General features: G+C 43.4%; 1 protein-coding gene across 6 annotated transcripts in view; it reads right to left on the reverse strand.

Moving 5' to 3' along the window:
- Positions 1-11,320: 11,320 nt before the first annotated feature.
- The window catches only part of STRBP (spermatid perinuclear RNA binding protein), a 100,385-nt gene continuing 88,145 nt past the window's right edge, over positions 11,321-23,560 (reverse strand). For 5 of the 6 annotated variants that reach the window (XM_073314532.1, XM_073314531.1, XM_073314528.1 and 2 more), the window contains one exon: positions 11,321-23,121. In XM_073314532.1, coding sequence (XP_073170633.1) covers positions 23,027-23,121 — 95 coding nt within the window. In that variant the 3' untranslated portion in view covers positions 11,321-23,026. The remainder of the gene's footprint in view (positions 23,122-23,560) is intronic. The other variant, XR_012155263.1, reaches the window with a different exon arrangement.

The following is a 23,560-nucleotide window of genomic DNA, read 5'->3' on the forward strand; positions in this document are numbered from 1 at the left end:
ATATCCAGCAGCTCCCATGGTGACATTGTGGGCAGATTTTCAAAACAGCTCAGTCCCCAACATGCTAAAATCTTTTGAAAATATCATGACATGTAGAAGCTGAGATTTCATGAAAATCTGTCCCTTTATGCTGCACCTTCACCTACTAAAATAGTGGGCCAGAAGATGCAAAGGAGACCGATGAGCTAGTCAGAGCCAGCTCTAAACTGTGCTAATGAGTATGAGCTATCTGCATGTGGTTTTTTTTGTTTTGTTTTTTGTTTTTATGCTAGGTTACCTGAAACTGCTTTGGTTTAAACATGGTTTCCTAAACAGTGTTGTTAAACCATTTTTTAAACACATAGTTTGGACCCATCTATGGTGGCCCACTAGACTGCACTAAAGGCTTGTGTTTACTGCAAAGTTAACTCAACTGTTGCCCCTGATTTGTGTCCTATCCACACAAACACTGGTGGAAAACTGTTGCATTTTTTGACCAGCTCTAGTGGCCTGAGCTACAACTTAGGGCTCCCAGTCCAGTACTTAGGCCACTTGACAGTACCGCCTCTCTCTAGTCACATAGCCTTGCTGTGCTTCATTTTACGCACCTGCAAAATGATTGCTGTGACACATGCCTGTTTCGCAAGGGGTGAGGAGGGGGGGCCAGGCTTTCCTGAATGTTGGAAAATTGTTTTATCAGAATGGGGTGGAAATTGCTGTGGCAAGGAAAATATTATAAATACTCATGTTTCTAAACCCAAATCGGAGTGTGGGGGGGTGTTGTCTATTGAATAGAGCAAAAAAGACAAGATGGAAGAGCCCCTACCACATACTCCCTGCAAGTAACTTAAATCTGTGCCGCAGTCTCCCTCTCCCCAAACGTCAGTCTGCAAAATGGGGGTGATAATTCCATCTCCCAGGAGCTGAGAGGTCTTTGCAAAGGAAGCTGAGATCCTTTTACGGAAGGTGCTGTCGCAATGTTCTGTTTGTACCATTGCCAACCCCTTCTGAGTCAACAGTCTAAGTGTCAGGGGGTGGGATTTCTAATGAGCAAGATCCTAAACCCCCCAGCATAGAAATGCTGCCAGTCTGAGCTCCAGGACTGCTAGAATTATGCATTTTTCATTGGTTCATCAGGGAGAAGTAGCTGGGCTTCTCATTAAATGATGAATACAGCCAGAGTTTGTCAAGCCTAAGAGTGAATCACTGTTTAAAGCACAGAGTTATTCCCAGGTGTTTGCACCAGGCTTCAGCTGCTGGGAGCAGAGGGAGGCTTTCCGGGTGAGGGGAAGGCTTAGAAGGCAGCTGCCAATGTATTCACTCTGCATGAAAATCAGTTTAGGACAGACAGTTAAAGAAGATGACAGTCCACAGAATCAGCTTTAAAAAGGTGATGGAGAAGGACTGGCAGAGTCATAGAATGTCACATCTGGAGAGAGCCAAACTTATGCAGCTAATGGGTCAAGTGAGGGATGCTGTCAGCTGCCCCTTCAGAAATTCACTGATACCCAGAGGAGAGGAGGGGATCCAGCCTGGAGTCTGAAAGCCAGGCTTCCCAGTATGTTAATCCAAAAGAGGCAAGGGCCATTTCTTGCATGTGCAAAACTTTTTTCCAACAACAGGCACCATGATATGTCCTGAGCAGGGGCTGTGGGTACTTTGCCCTACACACTGGCTGGTGCACCTTACTCCTGACCATGAGTAGCTCCTGTTATCCCAGTCCTGAGCCTCTGTCCCAGCTCTTGCAATTTATCTTAAATTAGATACCTTAAACCTTAAATTAGAGTGAATAAATGAAGACTAGGCACGCCACTTCTGAAAGGTTGCCGACCCCTGAACTAGTGTGATCACAGCCCCATTAAACTATCTGCCTCGGGTATTTATAGAGCACTCTGTGATGAGAGGATCTGGAGCAATGCTGGCATGAAAGGGCCTGTGCTGAGCTTGCCCAGGGACAGAGAATCTCTGGGTCCCAGTAAAGATAAGAGATGACAGCATAGTAACAAGTGGAAAGGTGGTGAGAATTGCAGCCTGCTAGTTATGAAGCAGAAGCCCTTGCTGTGAGCACATGGCATGAGTGTTAAACCCCCTACTGCTGATGGGCAGGAGCCTCTGTGTGTGTGATCCAAGGTGAAGGACAAGCTCCAAGTCTCTTGCACAGGTGACTTCGGAAGGCGAAAGTAGAATGACTTGTGACCTTGGTGTAGCTGGAAAGGGTGTCTCAGAGGGAAGAGAGAAACCTACTCCCTGGCAAGCGTGAGGCACAGCGAGGAAGGCAGCAATGCAGATTCCTCCCAATTCGTGTCCATAAAAGGGAGGGAGAGAGGTACGCCGGGGTGAGGTGGGGACAGAGAGTGCTGTGCCTGTGGCAGAGTTCAGGACTTGGCAAAAAGGTCCTCTGCAAGCCCTTCTGTCAGGAATACTGATGGTGTAGGTCTGGGAACCTAGACTGCGGGCATGGAAACAGGGTGAGGAGCACTTCTGCACTGTGGAGCCTAATAGCCTTTAAAGGAGGAAGGGGAAATACTGGTATTTAACAACTCTCCTCTCCTCTCCTGTCCAAAGGGTGGGGGAGGAGGATCAGGGAGGAAGAAGAAGGGTGGCTACTTATAAATTACTGTTTTGAGCTTTAAAAGGCAAATCGTGGGGTGATCAAGAGCCACCCATAATTCTACCCCCCCCCCCCCCCCCGAGTCCTGTTGGGAGCACAGCATGCCCAGCTGAAAGGACTCTGAATGATGCTTTTGATGGTGTCCGTGCACATCCGGGCATCCTAGAGGCACTCTGTGTGATGTGGTGAAAGCCCTGGTGTGTGTGCGGGGCACTGTGGAAGCCTGTGCTGAGCTTCTCTGAATTATGGATGAGCTTTCTGCTTCTAGCACAGACGTGTGCAGCACAAACTGCAGCCCCTAGGCACCTTTGTTGGTTATGGTACTGAAATGTCTCTGAGAAACCGCCAGCTGCTCTGCAGCCTGGCCCCATGTTCTTAATGTGTCTGAAGACTGCAGGCTGCAGATGTTGCTTATATCAGTGATTAGACAGCATGGAAAGAGGTGGCCAGTAATAGCTGTAAAGTTCTGAGACTGCAAAAGCTTCCAACCATTATAATTTCCAGTATTAGCTCCCCCCCCCGATCTGAATTAGGGTATTTCTCACTAGGCTTCTTTTTCTTCTGAACAGTTTCTGGACTTTCCTATCCTGGGTGTGCAGATTTCTAGCCTAGTTTGTGTTTTAAATGTGGTGTGGATTTTTTTTCTCTTTGTTCAGGTTAATAAAGCAGCCAGTTCATTGTCCTCATCACCCCCATATAATATACTAAGAAAGAATCAATTCATGCGATCCAGGATTCCTGGATTAATTCTGCTGTGCTTCCTTTGCAAGACAGATGTCTGTGAATTGTATTTTTTGCTGAGTAGCTTTTTTTTTCACCTGTATATAGAATGCACATTTTTGAGCAAGTGATGGTATAATAGCAAAGGAGCTATGATCTGCCCTCCTCCCTACAGGTCAGCTAGAGAGAGCTGCAAGGTACAGATCCAATTTTAATCATGGGCAGCAGGGAAGGGCTGACTGATCTGTGTGCTTTCCATCTCGAAACACTATGATCTGTAGGAACAATCTCTCTCTTTTAACAGGGGTGCAGTGCATCCCTCTGAATTCAGAAGCCAAGGCTTTTGTCAAGTTGAAATGAAATGCTCTTGAATAAGATCAGGCATTGTAGCTGGGGCTGGCAGGCTGAGCTCCTGGGGGTCTCTGCAGGAGCAGCTTTCTGCTGAGATGCTGTCTGGAAATAGAATCCTCAAAGTACAGCTGGGATCAGAGCTTCCTGCAGCTGGCTTTATTTTCTGGGTTTTGAGGCCTTTCATCTAAGCCAGGCAGGAGGATTTGGGAGCAGTTATAGTTATAAAGGCTTTAGGAGAAAGAACCCTTTCACACCACCCCCAGTCACAGGGATCCGGTCTCTTTCCTCACCTGGTAAATTTATAATTATTCACGGCCCATGCTGAGCCACCCCAAGCCCCATCTCGGTGAGCAGGGTCCTGTCACCCCTTGGTTTAGACAGATGCAGGAAGTTGTGTCTCTTTCTCCGTGATGTGGAGGCTCCATACAGAGTGCGAACCAGGCTCTTCACAATAACATAACTGACCCAGGGTAATCCTACCCATATGGCTCCAGGTCCCCTCCCATGAGCTCCCCTTACATCCTCTATGAAAATTCAGTAACTGCCCCCAGCCTGCAGTGTCACTGGTGTAGGAGTGTGTGTTGGATCGGCATTGCTGGTTACCTCGGTCCAGTTCACTTCGGGATTGCCCCTCTACTCACTCCCATCTCTGCCCTCCTTCTGCAACACCTACCCTCCTCTCCGAGCAAAAGTCTGTCCAATCAATTAAACCTAAACATAGATGGATTCTCCCCTTTCTCTGAGTGCGGAATCGCTCCCCCCTGTATGCACACAGGGAGCTGAGCAAGCGGCACAGACTCTGGGTTAGGAAGGAGGTAGGTGACCTTTCCCCAAGATCTCGAAAGGGAATCCCCTCCAACAGCTTGTGAAACTTCCTGTTCTCTGCCCAGCCCGCCTGGTTCCTCTTGTCTTCACCTGGGGTGTGGAGGAGTCTTCGATGTTATTGAAAGGGAAACCCACACTGCCTTTAAACAGTGTTATATATAAAGGGAAGTGTAAGGTGGAGTGAAAACTCATCCAATACCCTGAAAGTGGCAGGAGCTTGAATTTCTTGCTGTTGCACACAGGGAGGATCTTGGTGACAAAGGGAAGGGGATGATCTACAGCTCAGTAAGTGGGGGCGGGGGGTGTACTCTCTCTCTGATACTAAACTAGGAGGAGTGGTAGATACGCTGGAGGGGAGGGATAGGATACAGAAGGACCTAGACAAATTGGAGGATTGGGCCAAAAGAAATCTGATGAGGTTCAATAAGGATAAGTGCAGGGTCCTGCACTTAGGACGGAAGAATCCAATGCACCGCTACAGACTAGGGGCCGAATGGCTAGGCAGCAGTTCTGCGGAAAAGGACCTAGGCGTGACAGTGGATGAGAAGCTGGATATGAGTCAGCAGTGTGCCCTTGTTGCCAAGAAGGCCAATGGCATTTTGGGATGTATAAGTAGGGGCATAGCGAGCAGATCGAGGGACGTGATCGTTCCCCTCTATTCGACATTGGTGAGGCCTCATCTGGAGTACTGTGTCCAGTTTTGGGCCCCACACTACAAGAAGGATGTGGATAAATTGGAGAGAGTCCAGCGAAGGGCAACAAAAATGATTAGGGGTCTGGAACACATGACTTATGAGGAGAGGCTGAGGGAGCTGGGATTGTTTAGTCTGCAGAAGAGAAGAATGAGGGGGGATTTAATAGCTGCTTTCAACTACCTGAAAGGGGGTTCCAAAGAGGATGGCTCTAGACTGTTCTCAATGGTAGCAGATGACAGAACGAGGAGTAATGGTCTCAAGTTGCAGTGGGGGAGGTTTAGATTGGATATTAGGAAAAACTTTTTCACTATGAGGGTGGTGAAACACTGGAATGCGTTACCTAGGGAGGTGGTAGAATCTCCTTCCTTAGAAGTTTTTAAGGTCAGGCTTGACAAAGCCCTGGCTGGGATGATTTAACTGGGAATTGGTCCTGCTTCGAGCAGTGGGTTGGACTAGATGACCTTCAGGGGTCCCTTCCAACCCTGATATTCTATGATTCTTTCTCAGGCCTGCAGCGAAGGACTAGTCAGCATTTCAGACCCAGCAACTGAGAGAGGTGAGATTGAGGGGTGAAGCACTGCCTGAAGGGATCTCTGCTAATCCTCTCACAGCATGGGTAAGCCCCCGCTTGGAGTTGCCTTGAATGGTGAGCCTTGGCAGTGCCTGTATGAACAGTATTATCCAGAAAAGGCCGAGTGTGCTGTAATGGGGTTGAAAAGTTTCCTGTTGGCTACTTAGGTGAATTACACCTGACAGGCGAGTTTGCTCTAGGGTGGGACAATTAAAAAGAAAATAGCGGTACAGGTCCCTATGCATTTATGGCGCCTTTTTGTGCTTCCTTGTCTCTTCTGGGCGTGATCCTCAGCCCCGCTTTCCCCTTTGGCTTAGCAAATCTCTTAAACTAGACAAGAGGAAGGAATGGGCTCGTGCGTGCTGCATGGACGCTGAGTGAACAGGGGCCTTTGTCTGTCCTTAGTGTCTGTGGGGACAATAAACCACCCATTAGCTCATTTGACAAGTGCTGTATATTGGCGAGAAAGAGGAGCTCCGCGCTTGGTGAATCGGGCTGCAAAGCTTTAGGGAAGGTCGGGAGCAGAAGTCACCTTATTTGCTGTTGTACAGATCCCTCATTAATAAAGTACGCGGAGGCTGCAGATCAGCTGTCTCTGGAGTCTCAGCCTGGCTTGTAGATGCGTTGCTCCCTTACTTGTGGAAATGGATTTCAGGTTTATTGACTGAGGTGCACACAGCTAACACATCAGTTCCTTCTGATTTCTCTGTAATTAAGTGCACACTTCTCCAAGGTGTTGGCACTTGCAGTGGGAGAAAGCTGGGCTCCCTGCTTTCCAGAGAAGATAGCATGCAGCCCTGATGCCTCAGCCTGGTTTTGGTTGTTTCAATAGCCGCTTCAATAAGTGACGTGACAGTCGCATGTCCAGTTGGGGGCGTGGGAGGGGTGAATGATAGGAGTGTCTGTTCATTGTACAGCTCATCACACATCTTTTGATTTCAAGGTTTGACCGGGCATGGAAGTGTATGTCAGGGCGCTCAGGTACTGCAGGGAGAGACAATGCAAGTGCCTGGAGAGGGAGAGAACAGGAGCCAGAGAAGGGACTAAGGGAGAACATTTTAATTTCTTTTCTATGGCTTCTTATGTTCCAAAGGGTCTATAAATGGCTGCTTCCTGAGCTCTAAGCCAGTGTGTCTCAACCTGTTTGTCTTAACACCTCCCCCCAAGACTTGAAAAGGTAGAGGGCTGAAGCCACCCAGGGCTGACAGCCTGAACCCATGACCTCCCTAAACTTGTCCTGTGACCCCTCGGAGGGTCAAGACCCCCAGGTTGAGAAACCCTGTGTGACGGTGCCCCCCCATAAGGCTTGATGGAGATATGCTTATGAATGTATACATGACATCACTGGAATATGTTTTATGCTACATATGCCATGTAACATATCTCTGTAGATATCTACTGAATCTATTAATCCTATTTGTATGTATGTATCATTTTTGTATTCGCAGTTATGAATATTAGCTATATACTTGTTTGAGTTGGAGTAGGTTTTAGTGAAGCAGTTGGTCAGTTTCCTGAGAAAAGACTATTCTCAGTAAGTGCCCAATCAAGAAGCCCTTAAGCCAACAATGAACTTGGAGATGCCAATCCACATCTGGGCTTTCCCAGGAATGTGGCTTGGCTGGTAAGGAACTCAGTCATGTTTGGACATGTGATTTGCCCAGGTGACTCCAAAACTCCGTTTTGTAGCTGGACTTTGGAGACCCCCTCCTCTCTCCTATGCATCCACAAGACAAAGTCTATTTAAACCCCTGGGAGACCCCTACATTTTGTCTTCAGCTGGCTAAAGAGAGAGCCTCTCCACCCCCAAAGATACCTGAAAGAAACTGGAACAAAGGACAGTAACTACAGGGGGTGTGAGCGATTGCTGGACCCAGACCAGAAGGAGATGAGTCTGTAAGAGAGAGCTTGCTGGAACTGGTGCGGTTTTTATCTGTGTTCAGTTTTGTTACTGTACTAGACATAGACTTGTGTGTTTTATTTTATTTTGCTTGATAATTCACTTTGTTCTGTCTTTAAAACCACTTAAATCCTACTTTCTGTATTAATTAACCCAGAGTATGTATTAATACTTGGAGGGGGAGGCAAACAGCTGTGCCTATCTCTCTATCAGTGTTAGAGGACAAACCATTTGAGTTTACCCTGTATAAGCTTTATACAGGGTGAAATGGATTTATTTAGGGTTTGGACCCCATTGGGAGTTGGGCATCTGAGTGTCAAGGACAGGAACACTTCTGTAAGCTGCTTTCAGTTAAGCCTACAGCTGTTAGGGGATGTGATTCAGACCTGGGTCTGGGTTTGCAGCAGGCTAGCGGGTCTGGCTCAAACCAGGTAGGGCACTGAAGTCCTGAGCTGACAGGGCAGGAGCAGAAATAGTCTTGGCACATCAGTTAGCAGCCTCCAAGGGGGTTTCTGTGATCCAACCTGTCACACCCTGCTCTAAGCAAGCTGGGGTATGGGTAGTCAGGTGCCATGTGACTGACCAGGTAGGATGACAGAGCAGGCTCTGACTGAAACAGCTTCCCCCAGGGCAGATAAAACATCCATGGTACCTTATTCTAACTCAGCAACACTTTAAAAATGAAGCAGCTGCAAATTTTCCCCACCCTACCCTTTTGCCAGTCTATGTTCTATCTTATTAACCCTTCTGAACCCTGTAAAGCTCCTTTTAAAATAGGGGAATAAATATGGATGAATGATTGTCAGCTGGGCTGGTGCAGGAGCACATAGGGGATATGTGATGTTCACTAGGATCTGCAGCGAGCCCGGCTTCTTCCACACACTGGTCACCAACCAGTTGTCTGGCAGTGATCTTTGCGCATTGATTTAACACAAATATCTATCAATCATACATCCCCTTTGAAGTAGGAGAGCTTTTCTCTGCCGCTACCAGTCCCACATGTAAAACCACACACATACTGCAATTAATTCCTTTCGGCAGCCTGCAACATCCTGTACCTTTGCCCACTTCCGCCATATGAGATTCTCTCTCTGCATCACTTTATTGGCTTCCCTGTAAACAAATAACTTCATTGACCCCCAGATGCTATCAATGCTGACACACAAAGGACAGTTAACATGGGGCCCATGACTAAAGCCCCTGCTCACAGATGTCAGCATCCAGGTGAAGCACGAAGAGGCTAATTTGTAGGTACAGTAGAGTTAATAACCCTTTCAGAATGCTTCAGTTCAGCCACCACTGACCATCTTCACCACCTTGCTCCTGTGAATTCCAGTCTTGCAATGTTTGAGAATAAAACTTTTATTTCCATGAAGTGGTCAGATGCAATGCAGGCAGGCTGCTGCAGAGCCTTGAGAACTTCTGGACCTTACAATGGTAGTTCCCTAACTGGCGGACAGCTAGCTTCTTGGTTACTGGGAGCCTGCTCTTCTATTAAGCCAGCTTCTTATTGTCTCTCTACACAAGGAACAGCATTTGGAATGGTAGGATCATTGCCAAGGAATGAGGCTTTCTTTGCTGCAAGAAGGCACAGCCTACACCTTTGGGAAGGGTTGCTCACTTATTTAGATTGTAGGGCAAGTATGTTGGGGGAAACATGCACAACCCTTGCTCTGGCATAGACTTCTTTACCCCTATGGCATTCCTATGAAATGGGAATTCTATCCCTGCCCAGGCAGGTATTAGTTATACAGGCTTTCTTAATATTTAATCTGAACTTTCCCTGCAGTCTTATTTCTATAAGGACACAGTTGCATCCCACCAAGCCCTTGTGAGAGGGACAGTGATAAACGTGAGACATGCTCCTGCAATAACTAGTTACTGGTAGGTATGTGCTCCTCCTGGACACTTACACTGATAAAACCTAAACTTACGTATATTTTTGTCCAGCTACGGCTCTGTTCTCACTGATGAGCCAATGTATTTTTGAGTGATCAGAGCCAGTTTTTCGTTAGTTTTATTTGCTCTGCGCTTTTCAACAAAGCGTGGCCCTGGCCCCTGACTGAACAGCCCCCTCTTTCTGGATCATTCACTCCAGTATAGCGCAGGTGGGTTTTTATTTTTGGCAACAGTGTCACATGAAGCCTGTCAGTTTGTCTCACAGGCTGAGCCCTGGGTTCCTGTGGTACTGTTATCAGGGAGGTAATTTTATTTAACTCCAACTCAAATGCAGTCAGATCATGCTGCATTTTAATCCTCTTTCAGGTTGGTAGCCTCTGACTTTGATTGGCAAGCTCCCCACTCAAACCTCCTGAAATGAAAAGGCTGAATAGCAGGATCCAAAGAAAAGATACGGGTTTTCCTGTTAACTTAGCAGGAGGGCAGTGACTTTCCAGCATAGCCATCTCCCTAACATACCTTGAGCCAACCAGAGCCTCTGAAAGGAACTACCTTGCGGATTATGCTATTAATATATTGCACGAGCATAAGTTTTAAAGTTGTAACCTTAAACACATTGAAAAAAAACAAACGTTCGCAAAGAACCTTAATCACAAGGCATAGTTTTGTCTTAGATTTCTCTGGACACTGAAGTCAACTGCATGACCTCAGAGGACAGGTACTGGCCCATATCTTAACAGTTTGACTAGGAATTCACAAGGCTCTGTAAAATGGGGGGGGGGGGGGGGAGAGAGTTATTGTGAGAAACAACTTCTGTACATACCTATTTGAACATTCAACCTGTAGCATTTGTGTTATTACCCTCACATCTAAAAAAGATTCTTTTCTGCACTCGCACACCCCCAAACTTTCAAGGTGATTAGTAATGTTCACCTCTGAGTACATGTGCAGAAGTCTTTCTACAGTAAAAGCAGTACTTATCACCCTCCATTCAAAACAGAGCAGCCATTTTGGCTTAACCTTTCCAATAAAAACCTGTTTATCTGTGGTCCGATATTAAACATAGAAAAAAATCAATTAAGAGGAGAAGGTTGGGCATTTAATGTGAAACTAATTACAGCAGGCACCAGGAAATGGAGGTGCTCCTGTGAGGAGTGTGTTTCTGAGCAGAGTACCTCACCTTAGACCTTCAAAGAAATTTCCCAATTTTTAATAAAAAAATCTATATATGCAACAGTGTAGCAGGAAATTCCAGCTTGGGGTTTAGGATCCCATCACAGCTACAAGCAGCCCCCTCTGCATTTGGCTTTACTGTTTGAGCTTAGTCTGGCCATCCCTAATTCATAAGCCATAAAAGGTGTCCCCTTCCCTGCCAGGAACAGGGTTTTTTTTTTTTTTTTTTTTTTTTTACACATAATTTGTGATAATCTTCAGAGAGCCCCTGTGGCTAGTTTGTGTTGGATTCAGTCACATGCACACAACGTAGTGCAAAGGCATCACAGTCTACGCTTATTCTGCACCATGCATGTGCTCCCACCCCCAAGGCAAGGAGGCTGCCAGCAGCCTCTGAAAAGCTGTGTTACACCCCTGTTTGCCCAGACAATGGCCTCACTATTCAAAGGAGACTGGCCTCTTCCTTGTTTTAGTCTCCCAAGCTTCATGCTCTAAAAAGCAAAAATAGTTTCCCATTGGAAATTAGACCTACACTACAGTTCAGCAAGGTTTACTAACAGAGTTGGACACACGAATTAGTCACAGCAACACGGATCCTGTTTGCAGAGAGAAGCTTTTTATTGTACTTTGTTGGGAGCAAATGAAACATGTGAGCTGTACATACTAAGAATGCAGCAGTGCCAGGTTACATTCAGGGGCAGGTGAGACAAGATCACAGTGCAAATATCCGTTAACACACAAACCACACGCAGAGAAGCCAGCTGAAATCAAGTAGTGTAGATACAGCATTACAGGTAATGAGGCAACTTAACATATAAGAGCATTCTATTTACTTTGCTGGTTGCTTTATAGATGCTGTGGGTAAACATACCCTATTTTAAAATTCAGTCTGCAGTTACTTTGCCCCCCAGTTAAAACACCATTTGGAGTATTCACATTACACTTTTTACAATATACACAACTAAGGTTATTGCCAAGTTACTTCCTACTTCCAATTACACTATTTACAATGTAATATTCAGGAAAAGTTTCAACATCAGAGTGTCCTTTACATGAACTAGGAGAAATTGTATATTTTGTAATGCATTCTATAATTAAGCCACAGGGATCTCATATACTTTATTCAGAAGTTTCTCTCTCAGCAATTCTTTTAATAGAGCAAGTTACTGGAAAAAATAGATGGATTTGTCCAGTATGTTACTGAGAGTGTTCATGGATTGAATAGTACAAGTTTAGATCTTTATAATCAATGCTAGATCCAATCTTAGGGTAAAAATAAATGTTCTAGCCTCAGTGCAGGAATAAGTACATCTGTCAGCCAAAGGTCAGATTCTCTATGGATGAAAAGGGGAGTTAGAGAATAGATCTTTTGTTTACTATCCTGACCCGCAAAGAAAAACAAAGTCATTGAAGTCTAGAAAGAGAAATACACAAGTGATTTATAGGATTACATTCTCTATCTCCAGTATGTGTGCATATTGTTTACACAAAGGCTAAAGGAAGAGAACCGGAACCTCCCTATGAACACTGGAGACTAGCTCCTATCTCGAGGCAAAATAGTCCTGTACAGACCCCCATTTGCTGGAGACTGCAGCAATGGGGTGGGGGCACAGTGGCACCACCTGCAGAGAGCTCTCCCCCACAAAGCACATTTTCATTTAGTTCAGTTCAGTTCTGAACCTGGGCATGGCCAGCCTGAGTCAGTGACTTAGGTTTTGTTATTGTGAACTGGCTTCTGTGCCTCTCTAAGCCATGGATTCTCCAGTGCAACTCACTCCTTAGGAGACAGGAGCAGTGAGTTTAGCAAATGAATTTAAATGCAAAAACAATCAATACAGAGTTGTCAGATTCCTCTGACATGCAGCTAAACCAAAGAGGTTTCCAAACTAAAATGGAGGGGGGGAGAGAGAGAGAGAAAGTGGGGCTTGCCTGAGCATGAAATGCTGGTTTAAAGCTTCCCCTCCATCTTTCTCTTACATCCTGTAAGTAGAGTTGTAATACATTTGACTAAAATCACAACTGGGCTTCCAGAATTTTTCTGACTTCCAAATCCTGAATTTGCTCAGTGTAACTCCTCCAGCTGAGTTTCTGCCTCCTAAATCTTCACCAAAGATCCTGCAGCTTGAATTCTAGCTGACAGTTCATGCCATGCTTTGGACAGTGTAGCCAAGATTGCTCACCTTGAGACAGCTTGGAGAGCAGGTCTCAAGTTGGGCACCTGAAACACTGGCCACTTTTGAAAATCTTGGTCTCCTTCTCCCAGAAATGCTCTGCTAAGTTAAAAGGCATGAGAGGGAGCCATGGTACAAACATCTGTCAGTTACTTGGGTGCTTTTGAAAATCCCACCCACTGCCAGTGTCAGAATTCCTGTTTAGAATGTGAATGTTCCTGGGTATCCCAAAATTCTGGTCTAGGTGGAAATCAGATGACTCTTTAGCAAGAGAAAGAATAAGGGACCAGAGTTTGGTCTCTGCCTAAATTAGGTGGAATCCATCATCTTCATGCAATAGGAGAATTTGTTGATCCAAGATATCTTCAGTTTGGTCAAATATTGATTAGGGATGGGATCACAAATCTGACACTGTACTTTCAGAAGCAGAAAACACTGAGGCAGCTTCCCCTTTGCTTTCCAGCAGGGCAATAGTTTAAACTTTAAACTATTTGTCCTTAAGGACTGTCATGTTTTCCACTGTTTAGTTTTCTAGCCAGGTGTTTAAGGATCTCTCTGTCCCTAACAGGGCAGATAACTAGACAAAACTTGAGTTTTTTTCTGTAGCTGTTCAGAATTGCTTTGGCTCTGAGGGCAGATATACCACCTTAAACATGCATTGCCCACAGCGTGCTCTGTATGTGCTGGAGCTCCTGCCTTTTACCAATTTAAAATGTTTTTCCCTAGACAATAGATGTCATTAGAAATCTGCACCAGCCTTTATCACGGTGCTCAGATGCACAGAAATAATCACCAGAAAGAGTTGTAACAAACAGTATTCATATTCACTGCTAAATCCCACTTTTTAACAACAGCACAACTCTGAATACCGCCCTGCATTATTTTGCTTTGTGTCACATGCAATAAAGTCTTCCTTCTGGTTGGAAAATAGGAGGCTCTTTGCAAGAAATGTTGAATAAGCAACATACATTGGTTAAATTCTACTTTTTTGAGGTCAGTTTCTAGAATACCCTATCAAGCTGCAAGATTAATGATTGAGAATGCAGGTTTTTCCACATGCAAACAGCATTAGATTAACAGTGCCAGGCTGGCTACCTTTGTCCACTCTGCAGCCCTTCGTGCGGTAATACAGTGTTGCAGGTCTCACCAGCGCTCTGAATTGTGCCTATCATCTTAAGATGCAGTTGCTGTCCACTGCAAAGCTGACACTGTGGGGCCCCGAGTAATTCTGTATGGCTTATGCTTACACAAGCTTGTGCTTTTGAGAACATGGCACAGTGTTCATATGAAATTTCCCTGCATAGTTTAACCAACTAATTCATGGCAATTCTGAGGAGTGAAGCTGAAAATCACTTTGTGCTTTACTCCGTTAATTACGGTATTGTTTTATCTCTAACTTCCTTGTTGAGTTAGGAGAGAATTAGACAGGAATATTTTGACATTCCATTCAATACTGATCTGACGAAGCTATTGGGGCTTTGTCACTACTAGTTATATTGAAAGAGCGTGCCTCTCACCATGCAACTCCAGTTCGTTACAACAGTAACCCCTCTGCTTTACAGCCAGGTTCTATGGCAAGAGTTCAGAGTCTAAGCACAGAGCCCCACTCTTGAGCACTATCTAAATTAACAGGGTTCTGCTGTTAATTCAAAATTCGTCTTCATGGTAACAGTGCATAGAACGCAGTGGGGAATTTCATCTTCTCATTGGATCTCACGCACTGACTTCTGAAATCTTTCCATTCTGTCCCTGTGAGTTCAACCATAAAGCATGCCTCCAGCTCTATAATCTAATCTGCTGCAATGATGTACCCAGAAGTCTTTAGCCTCACTACCCTGGATATTTTAAAGTCTTGAGTTGAGGCACTGACAAATACTGAGGGCTTGTCTACACTACTGCACGGGGTTGATCTAAGTTATGTAACTTCAGCTATGGTAAGTCGACAGCTGACCCTCTCCCATCGACTCGGCTTGTGCTTCTTGTTCTGGTGGAGTACCAGAATCGACAGGAGAGCACTCAGCAGTTGATTTATCACGTCTATACTAGACGCGATAAATTGACCCGTAGTGGATCGATAGCTGCCCACTGATCTGGCAGGTAGTGTAGACGAGCCTTGACACATTATACTGGGTGCGAGGGGAGAGGGAAGAGAAATAGTTCTGGTGACAGATACCAGATTTGCAGCCATAGAGGCTGAATCCCTTTTTTTTACATTTATAGCATTGGCAGTGCAGGCCTCCCTCCAACTTCCTGCTAACATGCCTTACCCATCAAGGGTGGAGAAGGGAGGTTCAGTGTCCATTTCTGCCACCGGGCCTCTTCCTGCCCTCAGTTCATTCTAATGCTGAGCAGGGAACCTGGTGCTTTCGGTAAGTGGATGAGCGTGCAGCTAGAAGCTGCATCCATCAGAAGTGGTAAGAACTCAAAAGCAACAGAACCATGCTAGAGGGGCAGAGACTAGGGCCCTTTTCTCCCATGTCCACACAGGTTTTTGTTGTTTTTTTTTTTAAAAAAGGTCTGACTCATTCCAGCCAGTTTGCAGCTGCTTAGTTCCCTTTAGAAGTGGTTGGGTTTGCATCTTCCTGCAGACACATCAGCCCAGCTGTTTTCACACACACCCACTTCTAGCCCACCAATCATGAAACATCTGAGTGTTCTTAACCTTCACCACAACATACAGAGGATTGCACCTTTAACAGTCAAATTGCCACGGGCATTTAGGTTGGGTAGATAATGGGATATGTGGCTCTGCAGTTATTACATATTTCAGATGCCTTGTTTCTTACAAATCTTGTTGATAATTCAGCCATTAATAATAAGGTGGCTGAGAAAAGGCCTTCAGACTTTGCCAATTTTTCTGCAGACTCCTTTTAGACTATTCATTTAATTTTTTTTAAAAATATACTTAAATAACCATTAAATTACCCTGCCTATGCCTCACAATATATGGTACTAAAATGTAAAGAGCAGGACACCAAATACAACAGGATAAAACAATCCAAAATAGATTTTGGGCGTGGAGATTCCTATTTATTTTGTGTACTCATTCAATTCCAGTTAGACTCCCAAACTAAAGATTTTATCTGAATATTTCATGCAGTCACTGAATTTAAACTTCTGCTGAGATGAACTGGGCTCTTAGAGCTGATGCAGCTATATTTTGCAAAAACACTGCACAGTGTCACATAGCAATAGACAGCACCAACTCTCTTAGCAAAAAGCCCCAGATCATAGGGATGGACATTCCTGACCTTCACACCTGCTTTTGCTTTCCACTAAGAATCAGTTACAAAGTGAACCACCTACCTGTATGCTGAGGTGCTCCTGTTCCAGTGCTTGGGGGGAAAAGAGAGGGGTTTCCACGGCCATTAATGAAACTATGCACTGAGTTGAGATATACCAAGGTACGAAGCATTAACAGGTGTGGATAAGTAGTAGAACAATGGCAGAGAACATTCCAGTTCAGATTTCTGTCCTATGCCAACACGCAGGGTCAATTAACTTACCAGACTCGATGGTTATCATCCAAAATGTGATCTGTCAAGAAATTAAGGATGAAAACAGATGCTACAATCCTTGGGTGTGGATTTCCGTGTGGCTGACAGCAAGAGTTTCTCCTGAGAATTGCTCTGAAATGGCTATAATAAAATTTCCACTTTATTACAGAGATCAGTTTCACAACAAACTAGATTTGCTAAAAGAGCAGAAAAATGAAATCACTGGGCAGTTAAGACAAGCCGTCTGCACCCATTAGAGATAGTAAACATGTTTTTTCAAGAGATTTATTCAGTGATGAGATTAAAGAAGGATAGGTGCCCTCTGAATACTACACTGCTGCCTACTGGATTTTTAAGGCAAAAGGACTGCACATAACATTCTTCATTTGAGTCCGGAAGGTAGGTAGTTTTCAAATCTCCTGATGTCAGAGACACAGGTCCTCCCCTGCCTGGAAACACCAACACTTACCTTGTGTTTGCAAATCATCATGTATCCAAGAAAGTCAGTATTTTTTGCTTTTAGGCGACACTGCCCTTTAGCTGTTTAGCTCAGCCACACACACTGGATTTCTCTGCATGAGCTGCCTCTGAGACCTCATTGGAACCAGTCTGAAATATTAGGGTTTCTTTCCTCAACAGAAGAAGCCTGATTAATCTGAATTTAGTGCAGGCTGCTATCTAGCAGAATTCCAAGCTGCCACAGAAACAATCTCACCCTTCCGTTATGGGTACATGGAGGCAAAGGGTAACTATTAAGCCAGTGGCCCAGAGAGGAAAGATCACTTTTGCTAGAGAGTGGTCAACAAGGACTCCAGATACCGCTTGAGGACTGAGTTTGAATCCTGTGACATATCCCCTCAGTGCCTGAAGTTAAAGAGACAAAGTGAGGGAGGTAATATCTTTTATTGGACCAACTTCTGTTGGTGAGAGAGACAAGCTTTCGCGCTTACACATACCTCGTCTTCAGGTCTGGGAAACTAATGGAAAGTGTCACTGCCTGAAGTGAAGTAGCAGACATTCTGGAGAAGTTCCTCCAGACTTGAATGCTCCATAAGCAATACAAGTAGGTGGAGCATATGTTCACGCTCCCTCCACATCAGAGGAGTTGTGAATGAGAAGATACAATGACAGCTGCAGAACTTGGTCCTGTATGTTGTCCCCTTTGTCCGTAGGAATTGCCAGACTGGATCAGATCAGTACTCCATCTAGTCTCAGGTTGTGGCCAGCGCCACATACTTCAGAACAGCCAGCCCACAGGGAAAGGTTTCTTCCTAGCCCATTTGGAAATCTCTTCATGCTAGTGTCCTGTTCTTCTGTCCTGCCCAAGAGGGGAATTGTGGTCAATGAATTTTTCACTCAGTGGTTGCTGGGGAAAACCACAGACTCAGAGTGGTTTTTTGTGTGTTATAGGCCTTTACCTAACTAAGATCCTCCTGCGGTTAGAGAATATAACCTTTTTATGAGTAAGACACTTTACAGATCACCCTTCTGCTAGAAGGCAAGTGCAAGGATCCCTTTTCTCTCCACAGCGTGAAGACAGCTGAGCTGGGTATCTGCGTGCGATGGGAGCAATAGTCACCACTGCCTGAATGATAAATTAAAATTCTCCATCAAAATTCACCATTTTCTTAAAGCTTTTCAAAAGGTTAATTCAAGGCCATTAGAATGTGATGCCAGAAAGTGCCTACAAAGCTCCTGCTGTAAAGATTCCACAGCTTAAAAACCCCCATTCGGTTATTTACTGGGATGTTGAAATAGATTTTGCTCCTCCCAAGCTCCCTGACAGAGAATCTCATAAAAGCAAAAGGTATTTAGCTCCAGTGCAACTCTTGGCAGCAGGACTGACAGAACATTAAATGGGAGCCATCCTGATTGCTGGAATCATGTAATTAACTCCTGCTGGCTGCATGACAGCAAATTAGACAAATTAGGAACCACCTCCACAGGTGCTAAATTGCCTTTTTTTTGTGCAGGCTGGATTGTGTCCTCCGTCCGACAGGAACCACTTGCAGCAAGAAGCTGCATGCTACACAGTCGCTGCATGTACACAGGAGGCAATCTCCAGCTGAGCAGCACAATGCCCAGGAACAAGGTTGCCCTGTTCCAAATACTGAATGCATGTTAAAGAAGAACACAGATAGCTATAACTGGCACAGAGATGATGTAATGGCAGGATGCACAACTCTTCTGTTAGCTAAGAGAATGGCCCTTTACAACTGTTTATACTGCTGTTGGACACAAGCAGTTTAGCCCAGTGATGGGGTGGGACCTACACCTCAAAAGGCACAGGCAGCTTTTAAAAAAAATATATATCCCCAGCACGTACAATAGGGTTAATATAAGATGACTGACAGACAACAGCTGCCCTTCAAACTAAGCCAAGGCCCTTAAAACATCCTCTCAGAAAGAGCCTGACTGAACAAATCTCTGGTGGTTGGGGAAGCAAGTCACAGAGTCCTTCAAATACCCTACACCACAGACATGAACCCAAGCACTGCTACTGACCTCACCCACGAGCAGGGAATATGATGAAAAGGTAGAGACTTTAAGGTATCCAGGATCTAAACCATACAGAGCTTTGTAGATCCAGACTAAATAGACAAATGCTAGGAATTACACCTGGAAATGAAGTGGAAGCCTGTTTGTTCTCTGGAGCATAGGTGTGACATACCGCAAAGCTTCTGTATGGCTTTCAGACACACTTTCAGGTCACCAGCTGACCACCAAGCCAGTACCATGTCCTGTTCTCCCTTTCCTGGGGTTAAATGTCATTTTGGGGACATATGGAGAAGACAGTAAACTGTAGACTGAGTCAGTAGTGTCTTAGCTGATCACCATCCTGTATGGAGGTGCAGCGAAAGGCAGGCTAATGCTATTATACCAAAGGAATATCCCAGGGGGAATTATTTCTACCCATATCTTAACCTCTCTCTTTCTGTAGGAGTTGTCACTTATTCTCTAATTCAGTCAAGAATCTACCCAATGTCCAAATTGCCCAGTAATCCTGCCAGAGTCAGTGTCAGTCCCACCCATCTCCAATCTAGAGAACATGCTAATGGGCCAGTCAATTATCTGGGGGATTTGGTATCTTAATCTCTTGGTGCTAGGAGTAATTTCTAAAGCACACATTAGAATCAAATCAACTAACTCCAGGGGTTAATGAAGGAAGGGAACACACCAAACTGTGTATCTCCTTGTCTGTCGCTAATTGAAAGGGACTTCCTCAGAACTCTGAGCCAGAAGTCCAAGCTACAAAATAACAGTGTTTCTCCCTTGTTCTTAAAGATCCAACAGAATACACATAGCAGCTATAAAGTAAAGCTTATGGAGTCAACTTTGCATCTAGGCCTGTTTAAATGCATTCCAAGCTATGAAACTCAGTAACATTAGAATTGCAGGCTAAAGGCAATGTATACCCCTCTCCTCTGCTGACTTACCTGTGATTTAAACACCGTGCAGATATGGCGACAGAAGAGAGCACTTTCTACTTCCCCTTGCAGACTACTGCCTGCCCAAGTGCACATCAGGTAGATGCAACCCATGCTAGTGGTCAAGAGTGACCTGACATTCCAACTAGTTTAAGAACTGTGAATGAGAGTCTAAAAGAAAATTTTCAGAAGTGCCTATGTGACTTCGGCTCCTAAGTCCCATTTTCAGAAGTAACGTAGGAGCCTACGTCTCAATGAAAATCAGTGGGACTTAGGATCTTTGGTCACTTAGGCACTTTTGAAAGTTTTACTTTAAGTTCCGCTGACTTTCAGTGAGAAGTAGGCTCCTAAGTGGTGAACATTTCAGAAGGGCATCAGTGGAACCGAATAAGGGACTGAAGCAATTAAATGGGGGTAACCATGGACAAATAAGGAAATTCAGGCTTAACTGTTTTGTTGAAGAGCACTCAATAAATGGAATAAACTGCCAAATAAAGGCCACTTAAAATCAAACTCTCTCAATGAGTGAGAAGCAGCCAGGCATTTTATTAAATCACCACCTGAGCTATTCAGAGGAAACCTGAAGAGGAGTTAATTATAATATACCTTACCTCTGATGTGAAATGTATAAAACATTCCTCCTCCAAAGCTTAACAGAGCAGCCTGCTATTGCTGCCCATTCTCAATACAAGACTAAGCAATCCTCTGCTAGTGAAAGATTCAGACCTTGACTTTAAGAGGGTCTCAGGGGAAGGAGTCCCAAATTTGTGCCTAAAGATAACTGTAGATCCAAATCTGCACTATGTAATAACTGTGTGAGCATTTTACAGCATTTCAACAGCTCACTGATTGCACCCACAATGTAGTTAGATGTTCAAGTGCTATAATGTACAACTTGCTTGCAAAATTGAGTCTGAAGTTTTTTCCAGGTGCAAAATTAGATGCCACTTGTCAAACCAGGCTCTCCCATTGACATTGGTTGAGTTTATAGTTAGCAATTTGTCCAGTAACAGACTATTAATTCTATCCAGATCTTTGCTGGACTGAGTTACTAAGGGTAATCTATACCTAAGATTACATTTTCTGAAATTATGATTTTTTCAGTTGTTAAATAAATGCATTTAATTTACATAGTGTGGTGACTTACCTGCTTACTACAAAAAATACTGTACTATGAGCCTGGTTTACCACTACATTATTCAATGTGCTTACCAGTTTTACAGCAGTAGAATAGTGGTAAATCAAGTCTTTTGTACCTTTCACGTTTGTGTATTTAAGAGTGACTATGGGGCCAATATTATTCTGCATTTAAAAGCCACATTCTAAGTACCATTTTTATATGAAAAGAGTTCTCAGCAACTTTATATTACAATGACAGTACATTGTTATAATATGCAAGAGTATGTAAACCAAATTTTAAAATGACTATTTAAAAAAAATTTATACACATCACATACACTTAGGCCTCAATCCAGAATCATTTTAATCCAAGTAAATTTTTGTAAGGTAAACTTAAAATACAGAATTACTTATTAATGGTTCTGTCTTAATTCCTAGTTTTACAAAACCATGACCAAGCAATTTATTCCATGCTGAGTTAATCACCATCACCCCCCCAACCTCCCTTTATGAATTAATTTGGCCTAATGTAATTTGGTCTCGTACATTTTAACTTCAATATTCTAAATATTACCAAAGCTTTTCCTCCTTCCTTTGTAGATTAGCATTAATAGTTTTGGGAAAAGATTACTTTCTTATTAATTAGACAATATCATGTAGTCAACAGTACATTTCTATTCTGTACACCTATAGAAAGCCATGTTATGGCTTTCTGTACAAACCATGTTGGTTAGCAGATATTTTGGCTTTGGTACACAGCTAAATTTTTCCACTAGAAAGGAAAGAATGCAGTGCTTGATACTCAAGAGTATCAATATGATTAACTTTTCAGACTACACAAGAAGAGATGTTTGGAGCAGAATGATTTACTGGTAAGACTAATGGATTCCTTTTTTCTTATAAACTAATATCTTTTAACATCAATAGTTTTTTATCTTAAACTAAAATAATTTCAGTGGCCTTTAAAAAACACAAGATTGGAAATAAGACCAGTTGATTTTTTTCCTTAAACAATTAAGATTTTGAAATTAAATAAAGGCATAATAAAAGCTCATGTCATATATATGATTCATCACATGTATATGGGAGTTGAAAAACAGTAATTAACATATTCTTCAAGCTGAGAATAAAAATTCTTACCTTTTTATACCATGATCTCTGCTTACAGTCATTACATTTCAGCTTATTTTATACAAGTGCATATGGCTACGAAGGTCCGGAGAGAATGAGAATAAAGTGATATTAACCTGCTGAAAACTGCTTAAAAGTCTTATCCTGCAATATATAGAGGTTCCAACACCATTTAAATAAAAGACTTTCATACAGAGGCATCTGTGACTTCAGTTAATAATCCAGATAATTGATTCAATACCTCAAACATTAATCCAAACAGTTTAACGAAAAACAAACAAAACAAAAAAGTGAACTTAGAACAGCGAATTTTTTCTTAAATTTGCCAGATTCTAGAATGTCAGTTATTTTATAAGGATTTTAGGGAAAAAAATATCCATTTCAGAAGTGAAGTGACCTAATCCTTCCACCGTTTCACCATATTATTGTGAGGCATGGTTGAGACACATTAGTTCAGTTATACTTGGGAGAAAAGGTGGAACGTTTGCTGCCTTTCATGTCTTCTGGCATGTAGCAGCTCTGGGTTCAAGAATGGCCATTGTAAGCCGTGGTGGCAGTTTCTAGGTGAACTTTGATACTAAAGAGCTGAGCAAATTGTTCAGTTAAAATTCTGATTTAAGTGGTGAAAGCTAAGGCGGAGTTAACTGATTGAACTGGGAGCCCCACCAATTTTTAATGAAGTTCAAGTTTTATACATTGGTCTCTTCTTTCTGGCATGAAGAAATAACCAAGAGACATATATGCACATTTATTGCTATGTATCCCAAAGAAGGACTGTGGCTTGCAATAAGTATTGCTTTTATTTAAAAGGATCTGAGTTCAGGGAAAATATCTTTTCAAAAAGGAAAAGCTCAGAGTTCCATATTTGAAGCTGAGACCCCCTCAAAACGAGTCACGTTTGTTCTTGCTTTTAAGACATCTACAATAGCCATTTCGAGCCAGACAACCTGATGGTTCTAGAAGTCAGAGAAGAAATCTTGAGGGCTCAAGTGAACAATAAAAGGTGCGATGCTGAGAGGCTGGCAATAGGGACTGTCAATGAAAAAACCACCTACAGTGGAGAAAAGAGCAGAGAAGCAAAAACTTCATGTTAATTTCAAAGGGATTGGCTGAAGCTAAAGCTCCATTTAAATTTCTCTGCTCCTTCAGCTGTAAGTGGAATTTTCATTGTAAGAGGGACACAAGTGGGCACTTTTAAAACTATCAAAACATCTAAACTTCCAAGGTGATCACTTTTTAAACAAAGAACCGACCGCTCATTCATATTTTCAGTAAAGCAGAGAAATGTAAAATATGCAGCAACGGGGCAAGTTTACAATGTGGTTAGTAACTCCCAACAAATGACAAAAAATGAAAAAATGACTTCATATAAATCATCATATAAATGACGGCCATCATGTTTTTGAAAAGAGCATAGCTCCCTCTGTTTAATGAGCTGGGGAGGAATAAGTTACTGGGCAAGTAAATTTTCAATAAATAAATATTTTCAG

This window comes from Lepidochelys kempii, chromosome 16 (assembly GCF_965140265.1).
Source record: "Lepidochelys kempii isolate rLepKem1 chromosome 16, rLepKem1.hap2, whole genome shotgun sequence".
Classification (NCBI taxonomy): domain Eukaryota; kingdom Metazoa; phylum Chordata; order Testudines; family Cheloniidae; genus Lepidochelys; species Lepidochelys kempii.